Here is a 15,548-nt window from a genome sequence, read left to right as displayed (position 1 = left end):
GTTTATCACAGCCATAGTTGCCAAAGAAACCAACCGCCTTGGACTTCTTCCTGCGTGCCTTGCACAGACAAATTCCCAGGCATGTGACACTCGGCATGTTGAGAAAGGGAATGTGCGTTCCATGGGTTTTCTTTTCCTCTTTATTTTTTTCTTCTTTTTCTACCTTTATAGACTCTCAAACCTTTCAGAAAACGTGGATTTCACAGGAGACTGTTTCGTTTTATTTAGTTTTCCGTAAGTGTGCTTAGGTGAAGTTTCTAAGAAAAGGCACTGAGAAATCTACTGCAATAAGTGACTGCTGCTTTCCTTTGTTCAAGGCTAAAACTCAAAGGATCTTCGTTTGCTTCCTAGTTAAGAAAACTGCACCCATTCCTCCCGCAAATATATATATTCTATATATATATATATTTATATATATGTATTAAAAATGGTGTTGATGGCATAAGACACAAGCAAGAGCAGACATCACACGTACATAGTCCTTTCAGATACGATGTCTTCTGCAGCAGCAGGTGAAACTGTCGTCTTGCTTGATCCAGGATACACAGTAAGTTCACAGACCTGAATGCCACATGTCAGTGATTAAACTGCACACTTCAGCTTGATGCAAGAGATATTGCATATTTGCTCCTACTTTGATGAGCTCTGGGAGATATGTACCAAACAAACTATAAAATGAAATTGTCTTTCTAGTATCTATAGGATTTAGTGAGCACTATGTTTTCAAAGCACTGTCTTTCCTTTTGTAATGAGTACAGATTTAGTCTACCATAGCTTTACATTAGAGTAGATTTCCCAGTGCTTACATTATATATATGTGTATTATGCACACACACACATATATAGGTACATACTTCATAATCAGACTTTATTTCATTAAAATAAATTAAACATACTTCCTTTTTAACTGGGCACAAAATGAGAGCTACATCTTCATACACAAATAAGAAAGAAATGCTCTTCAAGCATATTATATGCTCAATTTTAAATTATTTGCTTTCTATAAGAAATCTATAGGACTTTGGCTATTCAGACTTAAAAGGTAGATTTTTAATGATACTTTTGAATTTGACTTTCAAAAGTGACTCAATAAAATGCTACTTTAAAGGTAGGACTAAATAGATGATATAAGATATGTGTTGTAAGTAAACACACAAGGCAAACAGAGGGCCTTTGGTTACAAGGAGAGTTGCACCAGTTGATTATCAGTTAAAAATGATAGAATCGTTGATCTATACATTTTTGTCAGTGCCATCTATAAACCAAATACATCAATTTGGATGAAAGTGTGGTAAATACTACACTATATGGCTATATTTAAATATGCTCACTTTTGTGATATGTAAAATATGACTTTTTTCCACATGAAAGCATCAGCTCTAAAAATATTTAGCTTGGAAATCACTATTACTTACTTTATCAAAAAAATTGTCCCTGATTTTTTTTTTTTTCTTTTTACATTTGTGCTGATGGCAGACATGAATGATCACTGAAACATAGAGGTTATGTTAAGACTGTTCTCGTTAAAATTTCTCATTGCCAGTCCATGGCCTTGGAAAGCCATAGAATAAATCAGTATTTAAAGCTTATCTGCTGGAAAGTCACTTTACTTCTTCATAACGACTCAATCTTAACTAGCAATACGTCAGTTCCTTTAAGTACACTTGTATTTACTATGGCCAAATCCTAAAGTCCTTCACCAGGCAAAGAGCCCATTTGGAGGAATGGTGGTTTTGACTGAGTGAAGACAGAGCAAAAGCTGAGGAACCTCAGGAATTGGCCCTGTGTAAATACCCTGGAGAGCACAGTTTGCTCGCACCGAGTTCGAGCAACTCACTGAGTTTGAGTACCTCCCACGTAATTCTCTGCATGACATGAGGCCTCTTCCACTGCCAGCGGGCGAATTCATGAGGTGGTGGCTCAGGTCTCACTTGCGCATTCCCTAGGGCCTGTCCTTGCAGGAGGCAAGGAGGACGCGTGAGCAGTGCCTCGGGCTGCATCCCACCGCCAGGAGCCCAGTGGGACAACCGCTCCAGCATGCATGAGGGTTTGTGCCACGGAGAGACCTAGCAAAGCTATCATCGTAACCCATAACAGTTCCTAAAACAGATATGTGCTTATTGCTTTTGTCCGTACATGCTGCATTCACTATTATGGATTACAGACAGAAGTACTGTACAGCTCGGACGGACAGACAGTTACATTCAGGACCAACCAACAGCTTTTTCACAAGGGGAAGGGACAAAACGCAGTGGGCTCGCATGGTTATAGTCTTCCTCCAGCGTGCGCCTCCGCTCCCGAGTCCTGTGCCTCTGCACGCCCCAAGACCTGTTGCATGCAGATAGCTACACGCCCCGGCAGGTGCTCCAAAATAGGTCAGGAAACACTTATTGACAGAGTTATTTACAACTGAGTTTTACAGTAGAAACAGATAACAACATAAAAGATTACCATCACAGTTATCACAGGACAGGTTGTGACTTGCTACCGGTGTGTAACAAATCACAGTCACGACAGGAGGCACAAATTAAAATAGTGCTTGATTAAAGTGCTTGATTGTTACACTCTGCTATCCTACTCCAGCATTGCAACAACAACAAAAAGTCAACGTAAAGTGCTTTTCCCCCCCAGTATTAAAAACCAAAGACAAATTATTTCCTACACAATTTGACAGAACTTTATTGAAACAATAATATTTTAAAAACCTAGGCTGGTGGCTGCTAGTTCTGTTCACTTAAAATGGTCAAATCTTTTTTTTTTTATTATTTTTTTGTATTATTTTTTTCTTCTTTCACTTAAAAATGAGTGGATGCTATTAAAACATCAGGCCTGGTCCTGCTGTCTCTGGCAATCTCCCTGCGGTGCTGGATGCACCAACACGACAGGAGATGCTCCCACCCAACCTCCTGACAAGAGAGAGCACAACCAGGCCCGGGGCGGGTAGCTAAAGAATCCCTCTTTTTGCATATTTATGTAATGCTTGCATATCTTTCACCACGCCACGTGGGCGCGAAAAGCTTCAGACCAACTGGTTCCTCTCCTACGCCAAGGGCGAGACTTCAGCTGATGCCTGAAGTCAGGGCGCGGGCGGGAAGGGTAGGACCGAGGAGCCGGCCATGCTCGGACCAAACCTAGGGCCAGCTACTGCACTCGGCCATCCCTGTAGGGCCGGGAGCTGCCATGGTGCAGCCAGGAGCCCAGAGAGGAGCTGAGCTCCCCTTCTAACCCCACGCTCCCCAGCTGCAGGAAGGGGGCTGTGATGCTGCCGGAGATCCCTGCTTCTGCATGGCTCCTTCACACCTTCCCAGCATGGGCTGTGTGTGCCCCAAGGGCCATGTGCTGGCCCAAGGGCAGCTTTTAATTTTAGCAGAGGGTAAGTGCGAGTTTCACTACGTCCTAAGGGGTGTTTGGAGTTAGATACAAGTGGTGCAACTCACCCTGCTGATGTTTCAAAAGAAAACGTCAGGTCCTACAGGATATAGTATTGTTAAACACACACAGAGCATTTTAATAACTGGTTTCTCTAGACCGCTATTTATTTTAAATGGTTTTCACTTGGATTTTTCTAATAATGCAAGTGTTCCCTGTTACCTTTAGACATAATATCCATCAGAGAAAGCTGTAGATGAGGAACAGCTGCCCTGAAGCAGAGAGCATTGTGTTTTAGATAGCTTTATACCAACCCCAGCAAATTATTCCAGAGTTCATATCTGGCTGCCTTGGCATCCTTTATGGAACTAACGCAAATCAGGTGTTAATATTTCCAAAAGGAGCTCTAGCGTTCAAGGGGAATGGATGGATATTTGGTCACATTGGCTTCACTGGACAACATGAAAGGAGATCAATGTGTGATCATGATTTGCAATCCTTATTTTTGACTGATGTGGGCAATGTCTTTAGAGTTGTTTCAGAGAAGGACATTTTCACAAACCCACACTGGACCTCCCCTCAGACTTTTAGAAACAGATGGCTTGTTTCAGCCAAGTTCATGCCATGCAGAAGCTCTTTTTTGTTTGTTTGTTTTTTGTTTTTTGTTTTTTGTTTTTCCTTTTTTGTTTTTGAGTTGACTGTATGGACATTCCCTTAAACTTTCAGTAAGTTATCTTGGAGCCTGTTCAGATGCTTTGATCATGTGTGTTAGCATGTCCTCCACTGCCTGGTAATACGTGGACTTCTGGGGAAATGTGATTTTCTAGTCTGACAGTCTCCTGATTGCCCTGGGTTCTTCCAGTGATACCTTCCATAGAATAAATGCAGTTTTGCCCTATTAGCTTAGGGGAGGTGGGTAAAGCAGCAGCTTCTAGATGGTTCTTCTCTGTTCTATAAACATTGTCCTTTTGCTTTAGATAACCAATGTTTGTAACATTGTACTTAGGACTCACATTTCCAGGAGGACTTGAATCATAAAGCAGCTGACCTTCGTCATCAGTGTCAGCATCTATGTATTTGTGAATGCCGGCATCATGGAAGTTGAAAGCTATGGCTGTCTGTGTCTCTGGTGACTTTGGAGGTGTTCTTGCACTTGCAGTTGTGTAGATGGAGGTTTCTGGGCTCATGAGAGATCTGTCAGAGAGTAAAGAAGTATCTGTGACAGTGGCAGAAGCAGCTCCCCTGCTCTTGAGAGTGTCTGGATATATTCTCAGGACATTTGACGCTGGTACTAATGTGCTGGCATCCTCCTCCATGAAGTTGACTTTCAGAGATCTTAGTTTTAAAGGGTTACTGGCCTTTATGGAGCTTTTTGGACTTTCTATGAAAAAAGCAGAACGGTGGCTGCCTTCAGAGCTTATTTCTGCAAATCTGGCACTACTCCCTTCTGCTCTGCTCTGCTCCTGAATCACATTAACGCCACCTTTGCAGGGAAGTGTAGCGAGTGGGCTGTGGGAAAACCTCCCAGAGTCAGGGAACTCTGCAGCACAACTTATGAAGCTGTCAATACTGGACATACTCCTCATGTCAATGATCCCATCGGTGCGAGTTGTCAGCAAGGGCACCATAGGGCCGGGAAGGGTCTCCATTTCTAGCTCTTCCTTTTGCTTTCCAGGTTGACTTGACTCTTTAGTGTTAAGGTTTGGCTGTGACTGAGTCTTTGCCATTTTGTTATACATGTCTTCTAGCTGTTGGACATTCAGGTGCTGGGGGCTTGAAGACGACCTAGCTTTTTCTGGAGATCCTTGTTCTTTAGTTTCAAAAGATTTACTAGAGCTAGTTTCAGAGAGTGTTCTCTTGGTCCATTTCCACTTGTTGGGAGATAAATGATTGTCCTGAACTTTATCCTTTTTGGCTATGCTTTCTCCATTCTTTTCAACCACAATGTCCATAAGTTCTATACTACGGGCAAATGCATCCTTCATGTTCATGGAGACGATACTACCATTCCTTTTGGCCCTTTCAAGAGCTTCTCTGCGCTTAATGGCTTTCTCTTGCCTCTTCTGCTCTTTGTAGAACTCAGAGAAGTTATTGACAATAATTGGGATAGGAAGAGCAATCACCAGCACTCCAGCAATGCAGCACAGTCCTCCTACTATTTTACCTAAAAGTGTTTTGGGGTAGATATCTCCATAGCCTACTGTTGTCATGGTGATTGTTGCCCACCAGAAGGAAGCTGGGATGCTCTTGAATTTTGTATCGTCCTCATCTTTTTCTGCAAAAAACACTAAGCTGGAAAAGATCATAATGCCCATGGCCAAAAACAAGATGAGTAAGCCAAGCTCATTGTAACTTCTCCTCAGTGTAAACCCCAAGGATTGTAAACCCGTTGAGTGCCGGGCAAGCTTTAGAATCCGGAGTATCCTCATAATCCGAAATATTTGGACCACTCGTCGTACATTTTGGAACTGAAGTACACTTTTATTGGATTCTGTGAGAAAGATAGTGACATAGTATGGTAGGATAGCTAGCAAATCAATAGCATTCAGTGGGCCTTTGAAAAACTTCCATTTCTTAGGCGAGGATAGGAACCGCAAGAGGTATTCCATTGTAAACCATGCAATGCACACTGCTTCCACATGGGCAAGTTGAGGATTATCTGTCGTCTGCCCAAATTCATCCATGCCTTGTAATTCAGGAAGTGTGTTTAGGGACAAGGCAATTGTAGATAGTACAATAAACATGATGGAAATGATTGCCAAAATCTGGAAAGGAAAGAGAAGACAGTGAGTTTGGCTCAGAATATATTACATGATCTACCTTTGCATTTCACATGTACCATCACATTAATACACATGGCTGTGCTTCCATTTTTGAATTTCTAGACTAATTTAGCTTTTAGTACATGGAAATGCATCCTGAAGTGATTTTATTTGGAAAACTGCTTTGAGTTATAACAGATGCATAGAGCAGATAAAACATCTACTTTGACTCGTGTGCATTTATCTCATTCATTTTCAGTGTGTTCCAAGCAGCTAGGATGCCAGAAGGACTGTGAAGCAGTTCACAGCAGGACCTTTTGATTAACTACTAATTAGGTGCCCAACAAAGCCCATCTGGACAACCATCTCTGAAATCTAAGCACGAGGGAATGTAATTGTGAATGCAAGATTCAGTCACAGTGATGTCCTCCATTTAATGCATGGCTATGTCTACTATTTTTGCTTGCCTGTGGCTTATTATAGTGATGTGTGTATATTTTCACCACGTCAGTGCACAAGTAATATACTCTTTTTGAATGTTTCATCTCTAATTTGAAACTCGATAGTTGTGAAAGACACAAAAAATGTTCTGAAGCTTTCTAAAGTATTTTGAGACGTGAGCTTTTCTGTGTATAAACAAACGGCCATCCCAGCTCCTCACCACAACAAGGGAAGACAGCAAACCCAGCCAGGTGAATGGAACTGCACAACAACGAGACAGCCTAGACAGGGCAAATCCAGCCAGTGGAAAGCTCTGCCCCTGGTAGAAACCAGATCTTGAGAACAAGAGTGTGCAAAGAGATGAGAAGGCTTTGCAGTGAGAAACCTTTCTGAAAAAAATCACATACACATGCTCAGCTCCTGGGCCATTGACTTTATGCAGAACTGGAAAGCATGAAATGCTAGATTAGCATGTTTGCAGTGTTCAGATACTGTAGGCAGACTGTCCTTCATATCTGTTTTAATTCTGTTCTTTCCAGTTTCCCTAATTACGTTTTCTTTTAAAGTCATTTGAGGGAGGTTTTAGAGCTGACAGACAATTTGAGGAATGTTTTTTTTCTACTAGTGAGTTCTTTCTCTAGCTTGTTAATTGGGTAGGAATATATCTAGTTTCTTAGGTTACTGCCAAAATACAGAAATGATTTCAAAACACATGTGTACGTGACTAATGTTTTATGCATTCATGGCAGTGTAAGCTGGTCCCTTATGCTTGCTTTTCTTCCGCTTGAGATAGAAAAGAAGCATAAAATCAATTGCAAAATATGTGTGTGATGACTAAATACACAATACGAAGCAATGAATTATAAGATGTATGACAGGAGTTCTGCATCACGAATTGCAAATCTGACATGCTCTGAGCCCATGTCCTTCCTTGCCCATATAACTGGATAGCAGCTTTCCTCACAGCAATGTCTCTCAGCCAGCTTCACAACACCAGAATGTCCACAATAACCACACGGGGCTCTGCAGAAAGAAATTCTTGCAGGATGTCTCTTCAGACAAATCCAGCACAGATATTCTAGTGGTCAGGAGCTATCAGACTGTGGAATGCACAGTCCCTACAGCAGTACAAGCCTTGTTACTGTACAAGAAACACGCAGACGCAATATGGATTAGAAACACTCTAGTTGTCTCTGGAAGAGCCTCAACTCTTCTCCGAAGCTGAAAGACAGAAGTGTTCTGCAAAGGTTGGAAGCTTCACTTGAATTAAATTCAGCTACTGTTTTTGGAGAAAAGTCAGCTCACACACCTTCAAAAAATCCAAATTTAAAGTAAGACTTTCAATTTTGACAGTTTGACTTCTAAAAGTGTTCTAAAATCTCCTTGCAGGTTAAAAAACCCTTCCTAATCAATGTAACAAAAAACATCCACATTTAAATCACTGAAAATGTTAACTTTGATTTGACCATGACAGTGCAGACCTAGTAATTTAATCTGAAGAATGAAATCTGACTAGAAACAAACATTAGTTCCATTAAACAGTCTGTTTTCATTGCTTAAATTGGATTAAATGAAAAAAAGTGAATGGTGTAAATGCCTTCCTCTGCAATGCTGGGAATTTTAAAATATCATCACTTTCAGTTACTTAATATTTACTAGGAGAAATGCAGGAAAGATTTCCTTTCTTTTCAAAACAGATTGTTTATAAGAAAGTTTGGTGTTAGGTGTATAAAAATGTATTCACTGAAGACAATCTACTGATAGGAAACAGCTTCAAAATGAATCTCTGCATTTCAGTTAATTGAGTGGTAGGAAGAGGTCAGCAGAAATACAATCTGGCTTATGAGCAATCAGAAGAAGCAACCATCTAAGCTTACTCATGGATTCTGCTTCTATTTGGCTGAAAGAAAAGGTGAAAAATGAGGCGAAACTGATGGAGATATTTTGATAGAGGACTTTATGCTGAAGTGGGGAGAAATTCAGACAGCTATTTCTGCAGATTAATTTGAAAGATCACCTCCTAAAGACCAGAAAATTTTCCCAGAAGCAGGGAGCCACATTTGCTTTCCTAGAAGGCTCTTTCAGTGTTTTGCAGCGATTTTTTTGTTTACAACTTGTGATTTCTGAAGGTGTTTGGGATGTTTTCAATAGCAGTTTCCAATTTCTTGCTGGGCTTTATCTCTGCCCACTATGCACAGAGGGGCTTATTTGTAGACTTAGATGTACCTAGTGTGTTTTATCTCCTTCGTTTTCAGTGTAAATATTATCACTCCATCTTTATTCAGTGGATGCCATCCAGAAGCAGTAATTGGTGTCAAACCTTGTTTCTTTTGATATACTTTACTGCTTTGAAGATCAAGGCAATGCCAGATGAACATAAATTTGAAAACTAGGAGATCCGAGGGTAAAATTTGTTTTCAGTCTAGCAGATCTAGCCACGGAGCAAAGCAATAAACAGACAGAGACATTTATCATTTCTCCAGCAAGTTGCAGCGAGATGTTACCTGTATTCCTAAGATAAAGATTTTCTCCTTTGTTGGTCTGCTGCAATCATACATCTTTAGAAGGCTGTCAGGCTAAGAAAAACTTCCAAATGTGGGTTGACTGTCCTCAAGTATTCAGAGCACTTTTCAGTTGAAAAATACCAAAACAACAGAGGATAAATTTATCAAGAAGGCGTTTTAGAGGATCCTTCTCTAAGACATGTCTTGCAGTGTGCACCACCCAAAAACCCACCTGACGAGCAGCTGTCTGCAGCAAACAGGATCTAGTTGCTGTTGCTGCCGAGCATTAGCAGTGTGTTCAATGGCACAACTCTCTATATCAAGATATTTACAATCTTGTATATTAGGTTACAGAAATGACCGTCCGTCTGTCTGATGGAACTTCCTATCACAGACATACTGATTCTCTGGCACTGCAGCTTTTGCATTTTCCATTGTCAGTAATGAGACACAGAAAGTGGAAGGAAAGATACACTACTACGAGTGCTTATCATAGAATCATACAATCATTATGGTTGGAAAGACCAATAAGATCATCTAGTTCAACCACCAACTCATGACTACTCTAGACCCATAACCACAGTGCCCACTAAACAATACCTCTCAGTGCAACATCTACCCTTTTCTCAAACACCTTTAGGGGTGGTGACTCCACCACCTTGTTGGGCAGCCTGTTTCAATACCTCACACTCTAGGGGTGCTCAGTGTGATTGCCAGCCCTTCCATGCAATTCCCACCATTCCCTCTTTCCTTCGCTCTTCCAGGTTCACTTTTGAGCCATATGCTTCTGATGCCATGTTCCCAGGACCATTTCTTCTAGAAGGTCGCATGAAATAAGCTGTGTAAGTTCCTCCCCTTTCTCTATTTCTGCATTTGCTTTTACATTTCACCTGCTGCAGCACACCATAAGTGGTGAATTTCCCCATCAGGTACTTTACTCAGTGGCTCGCAGAGGGTATTGGACTGGCTCTTAAAGACAGCACTGTCTTGCAGTGCACGACTCAGTATGTACAGGGCAGGGTTCCAGAAAACAGTCAAATAGTCTGTTCTGCAAAGACTTTTACTGAGTGAATCTGTATTGCTGGTATGATTTCTTTGTGGAAGCTGAATAACCCAAGGGCAGGCAGGGCAAGCTTTTGAATGAATTTAAAGCACTTTCCTGGAAGTGATTAGCATGACTGTGCATACAGGCTGGTTATTACAGATGCAAAATGAGACGTGCAAGCTGATTATGTGAGTAAGTTGCAGAATTTGGTGGGCAGCAAAACTGCGAGTGCTATCCCACAGGTGGGGTAAGTTTCAGGCAGTGTTAGGTTTGGTAATATGCATCTGGTCTTTGCACTGCAAAGAACCCTAACTAATGTCAAAGTATAAGACTGGAGATTCTCAAAGCCATTGAAATGAATGACAATAGGCTGTCCAAATCCCATAGATGGCTCTAAAATCCCAGTGTAAGCATCTGAGCTCTATCTGCTCATGGCAACATGCCCTATACTTTTTCTGTCTTCATCCTCAGTAATGAAGCTGATATAGAAAGGAGAAGGGGTGGTGTGTGGGAGAGAGTAGGAGGGTGTTTGAATATAGATAGATTCAATATTCTTGGAAATACGATGAGGAAATTGTTATGTAATCAAGAAGTTCAATAATGGTTTAGTCTAATGCACTTTTTTAGCTCCATGAGGACATGCAGAATAAACTTGGCAGCAGGACCAGGTTTCATTCATATGCTCCATTTACTAAGGGATTTTTCCTGCAGCCTTCCCATTTCCCCAAGCAAACAATATACTTGGAGTCAGACTGCCCAGCTCCCTCCTGCCGTGCCGATGCCAGCCCATGTCTCCCCAGGCCCTGAGACACAGATCATAATGTATTTTGAGCCATACCCCACAGAAACAGATGGAGAGTTCCTTAATCTCCTCCCCACTTTGTGGAGCACAGGGGAATATCACCCACTCACAGCAGGTATTTATTAACAGGGACTTGCTTTGGGAAACACCTCTTCACTAGAAAATGCCTACTTATTCTGAAACTCTGAAGAATATTCTCACTTCTGATGCCATGATTCTGACCATCGGACTTTCAGGATATCTTTATCTAGAAAGCACTGAGGCCATTAAGAATGGTAACGCTTTCTTCTTGGATTGTGACAAGGAAATGAGGATAAAGAGGCAAGGAAGATATACACAACTTTCAGTCCTGTTCTTTTGTGTGTGCATAGAAGGATGCAAATTAAGACCTTGAATCTGCACAGCCCCCACCCAAGTCTCTAGATCCCCCTGATTTCTGGGGAATAGAAGCCTATGCTTACAAGTTGTACCTGATCTGGCACTTTCCATGCCACTTCTCCATCTTGAGACCCATTTCCACCACAAGCTCTGTCCTCTGGAGGTGTAGGACCCTGCACCATCAGCCTACATCCTGCAGTGCTCTCTGTCACTGTGTGCACAGTCTGGGAGAGTTCAAATGCCTCTGCTCTTCTGTAAGCATTACTGCACAGTATAAAATCTATAAAACAAAAAGTATTTCTATTTCATTTTGTACTGCCTGAGATCTTAATTTTTTCATTGCCTGACAGAGTGCAGACTGAACACTAGTTAATTCCTTGATTTCGGCTATAGCAAGTAGTAATTCTATCTATTGGGAGACTATGTCTACTTGGCCTAAAAGGGGATACAGTACTTCTGCTGGTTATATGCCAGTGCTTCACTTACACACAGGCATCCAGAGCTGCTGCAGCAACTGCTGCTGACTAAGCTGAAGTGGGCAGAGAAGTAGCCTTCAGGCATGACTGCCTGTAAATTCCTTAATGCTGCTAAGAACATGTTTAGTTGTCAGTGAGCTATCAAGCTGCATTAAATGATAAATGATGTCAGTCTTCCTTTTGAGCAAAGCCCAGATGCAAATGGTGCACAGGAGAAGAAAATGATAAACGAATGAAAATACTGAAAAGGCAAACTTCAAAGGCATATGCAGCCTTCAGACATCAGTAAAGTAATAGTGCTTGAGAAAGGATGAGAGGGAAGCATCTGTCCTATTTCTGCCACTGGGGAAAGTTAGAAAACAAACACATAGAAGCTCAGATTTCCCCTTTTTTCCCCAGGTTTCAGGTCCCTGAAAGGCAGGCGAAAACCTCATGCACAATGCACAGAACATCCCACCTGCTCTTAAACACTCTGCAAGAAACCAGGAAAGTATGCTGGGAAACCATGCTGGGTTTCCTATAGAGGAAACCCAGTATTTTTCCAGGGCACATTTATTCAGAACAGTAGTTTGTTTCATTCTCTTTTCTCACAACTTGTACTTCATTTTCTAATTCTCTTTTTCTGATTTTATTTACCTTTTCTTCACACATCCAGGTCACTTTCTTTCCTATCTATGCTTTTTTTATTCCCCCTGTCCTAATGCCTTCTGTGATCCTTAATCTGACATAGCAGAGTGCTAGACCTCAAAATACAATTCCATTTCAATAAGAAGCAACACGTCATAGGGTCCTTTGTTGGTGACCAGCACCTGTATCTGTTACAGCAACCTTCTATTTCCATGGGTTTTGCTGGCGTTATGGCAAGGCATTAGCTGTTATCATAGAATCATTAAGGTTGGAAAAGACCACTCGGATCATCTAGTCCAACCACTAACCCATTACGACCATGCCCACTAACCATGACACTCAGTGCATCTATCAGAGCCAGACTCTAGACCTTCTCTCAGATAGAACCATCCCTGAAGCTTTGTGCTCCTCTATCAGGTACTTCTCTCACTCCTGCTTTCTCTCTTGTATCCAGTAACCAATGGTTATAATGCAGAAAAACAAAAGAAAGTCAATTCCTAAGCACTCAGCAGCACTGAATGTCTGGGAACTGCTCCTTAAGGTCCTTTCATGGTTCAACTCTGCACCAGGAAGAGACAACACTCATGAATAACTCCCAGTGTTCCAAGAATCTGCTCAGCCTCAGTCACTGTCTTCAGGGGCTGCTGAGATGAAAATGTTGGGGTTCACTGCTGTAGATGTGGGAGGTTTTATTTAATAGTTAAATTGAATCAGGAATGTGCCAAGATTTAGCATGAAATCAACTAAATGTAATTTAGCAAAAACTATTAGCTTGATTGCTAAACCAGCCTTTTTCTCATGAATATGCATGAAAATAATTGATATTAATTCTTTTTGAATCTAAGGCACATTAGTCCTGCATATTACAGTGTGGAATCTTTTGGAAGACTAAACCAGTTTCACTGCCACTTCCTCACCAAAAGGTATAATTAGTTTTGCTGCAGGGAAATGCACCTCATCATTGATACCATACTGGGTTGTCACATAGCAAGGAAATTAGAACAGTACTCCATGTTTTGTCTGCAAAAAAATGGTGACCTGATCAACAATTTTTCCAGAAAAGCATTAGGAGAAGCATAAATCTATTACAAGCATCAGCTGTGCTAATGATATGAACAGACAGAGAAGCCTTCAGGAGCAGTAAATCCCTACAGAGAATGGAAATATCCTCAACCCATTGAGAATGTTTGACACTAACACAGGGTGGAGGTATTGCTGCTTGGGGACTGGCTGCCATCAATCAGCAGGTGGTTTGCTCATTACTTCCTTTTTACATTTTTTTTCTTGCTATTTTTTCTCTCCTCTCCTCTCCTCTCCTCTCCTCTCCTCTCCTCTCCTCTCCTCTCCTCTCCTCTCCTCTCCTCTCATCCCTACATCAGCCCATGAGTTCATGCACTTTTCAGTCTCCCCCCATCACACTTGTTCAGCTGTCTGTGAGGTTAAACCACAACACTCGATGCCTCCTACAGTGCATGGGAGATTTCTCCAACACACTTCAGAGTTTTTTCCTATTCAAACTTAAAACAAGGGCCCATCTTCTGCCTTCCAATCTGGGAAAGATTTACTTCTTTAGTGAGGCAAATCCTCCTGCATCAGGCTGCAGCCCTTCCCCGTGCTGCACAGCCCCACACAGCTGCCCACATGCTTACAGCCTGATGTAGGAGGAGCTTTACTTGCAGCTATTGCCTTGGTGAGTAAGCTTCGTGCTCACATAAGGGATTATAGATGATAACTGTTTATTCCTGCAAAGAAGTTGAATATGTGTCCCTCTTTTTGCAAGAGAGACATATGAAGGCTGCAGATGATGGGAAATGTCACTGCAGGGTTCTCTCTAAGCCCACAGCACCTCCCTAGTTCTTAGCCCCTTCTATAATGATAAAACTCCTGCTTTCCCTATCAATGTCTCTGCTCTCTCTCCTGTTCACACTCTACAGACATCAGGGCTGATGTGGGGGACACAGCCACACGTGGATCCCTCTCCCAGCGTTCCCAGGGCTTTTCTCTGCAGCCCTTTAAAACACTCAGTTCACTGTTTTTGCAGTCTCAAGCACAGATGGTTCTTCCCTTTGTAAGCACTAAACACTTGCTTAGATATCACATATTTAATAAATAGCAACAACTATAGACAAACCAAAGCAGCTAAAAATGAATCCTCAGCAATTAATCATTCATATCAATATGAGACCTCAGCAAGTAGTAAACAGAGACGGCAGATACAGAATCTGTTTGAATTCTGCTCAGAAAAGAAAACGCAGCAGCTATATAAGAGTTTGATCTCAGCTCAGCGCGACAGTTTTGATGCATTTAAGCTACAAATACAGGAAATGAAGCAGAAGTGTCAAAATATATACTTTTTTTTTTTTCTTCTTCTCTTTTTAAACTCACTTTTGAGCTCAGCAAAAGCTCTTTGAAGTGTCAGCTGGCAGCCTGGGAACTCCCCCTGTTTCCATGTTCACTGACTTCTGGGAGCATGGGCATGACACTAACTGCTGTTCCAAAGCCACAAGAAACAAGCACCTTCCACTGTGGACAGCCCTGGGCTTTCAGATATTTTCAGCATCTCTTATGATGGCCTTTCCTATGCTGCTGCATAACAGCATATCATCAATAAACATTGCACGGGCATCACACATTGCAGTCTCTTCCTTCTTTCTACTCCTCAGCACAGCCCTCCGAGGTCACCCTGCTATTGCCATGCTGCTAGCATGGCCCCCAACCTGCAGTGCAGGCACCTGAGCCCCATTCTTGCTGTCATGGTACCCAAGAAGTAACTTCACAACAAAAACAGATTTTTACTTTACTACTCCTTTTCCAATGCTCACAGAACTGGAGAAAAAGTAGAGATGAAAAGAAAGAAAAATAAGAAAAATAAGAACAAAAAGCCACCTTATTCTTTTTGTCAGAGAGCACTGTTTGTTTTTACACTATCCTCTGGGGATCTCTGTTTGTTTGTTTTAATGACCATTTACTTGATATTTTGCCCTTTACACTAACGAAGTCACTGAAAACTGAAAAAAGCAGCACTGAAAATGTGCTGCATTTTAGTGAAAGTTTCTTGAGCAGAGAAGAGGGGCTAGAAGGAAAGGCAAGGTTTGCTGTACATGGCAGATGAGCAGTGCCAGGTGGTATACCATATTTTAATCA

At 41.7% G+C, this 15,548-nt stretch overlaps 1 protein-coding gene across 2 annotated transcripts in view; it reads right to left on the bottom strand.

Moving 5' to 3' along the window:
* Positions 1-1,001: 1,001 nt before the first annotated feature.
* KCNB1 (potassium voltage-gated channel subfamily B member 1) overlaps positions 1,002-15,548 on the bottom strand; it is a 101,525-nt gene continuing 86,978 nt past the window's right edge. For both annotated transcript variants that reach the window (XM_042884826.1, XM_042884827.1), the window contains one exon: positions 1,002-6,134. In XM_042884826.1, coding sequence (XP_042740760.1) covers positions 4,116-6,134 — 2,019 coding nt within the window. In that variant the 3' untranslated portion in view covers positions 1,002-4,115. The remainder of the gene's footprint in view (positions 6,135-15,548) is intronic.

This window comes from Lagopus leucura, unplaced genomic scaffold (assembly GCF_019238085.1).
Source record: "Lagopus leucura isolate 7727_CA_CO unplaced genomic scaffold, USGS_WTPT01 Super-Scaffold_100045, whole genome shotgun sequence".
In the NCBI taxonomy this organism is placed as follows: Eukaryota; Metazoa; Chordata; class Aves; order Galliformes; family Phasianidae; genus Lagopus; species Lagopus leucura.
Note: the sequence above shows the minus strand (reverse complement) of the source record. Positions and strands in the feature narration are given on the sequence as shown.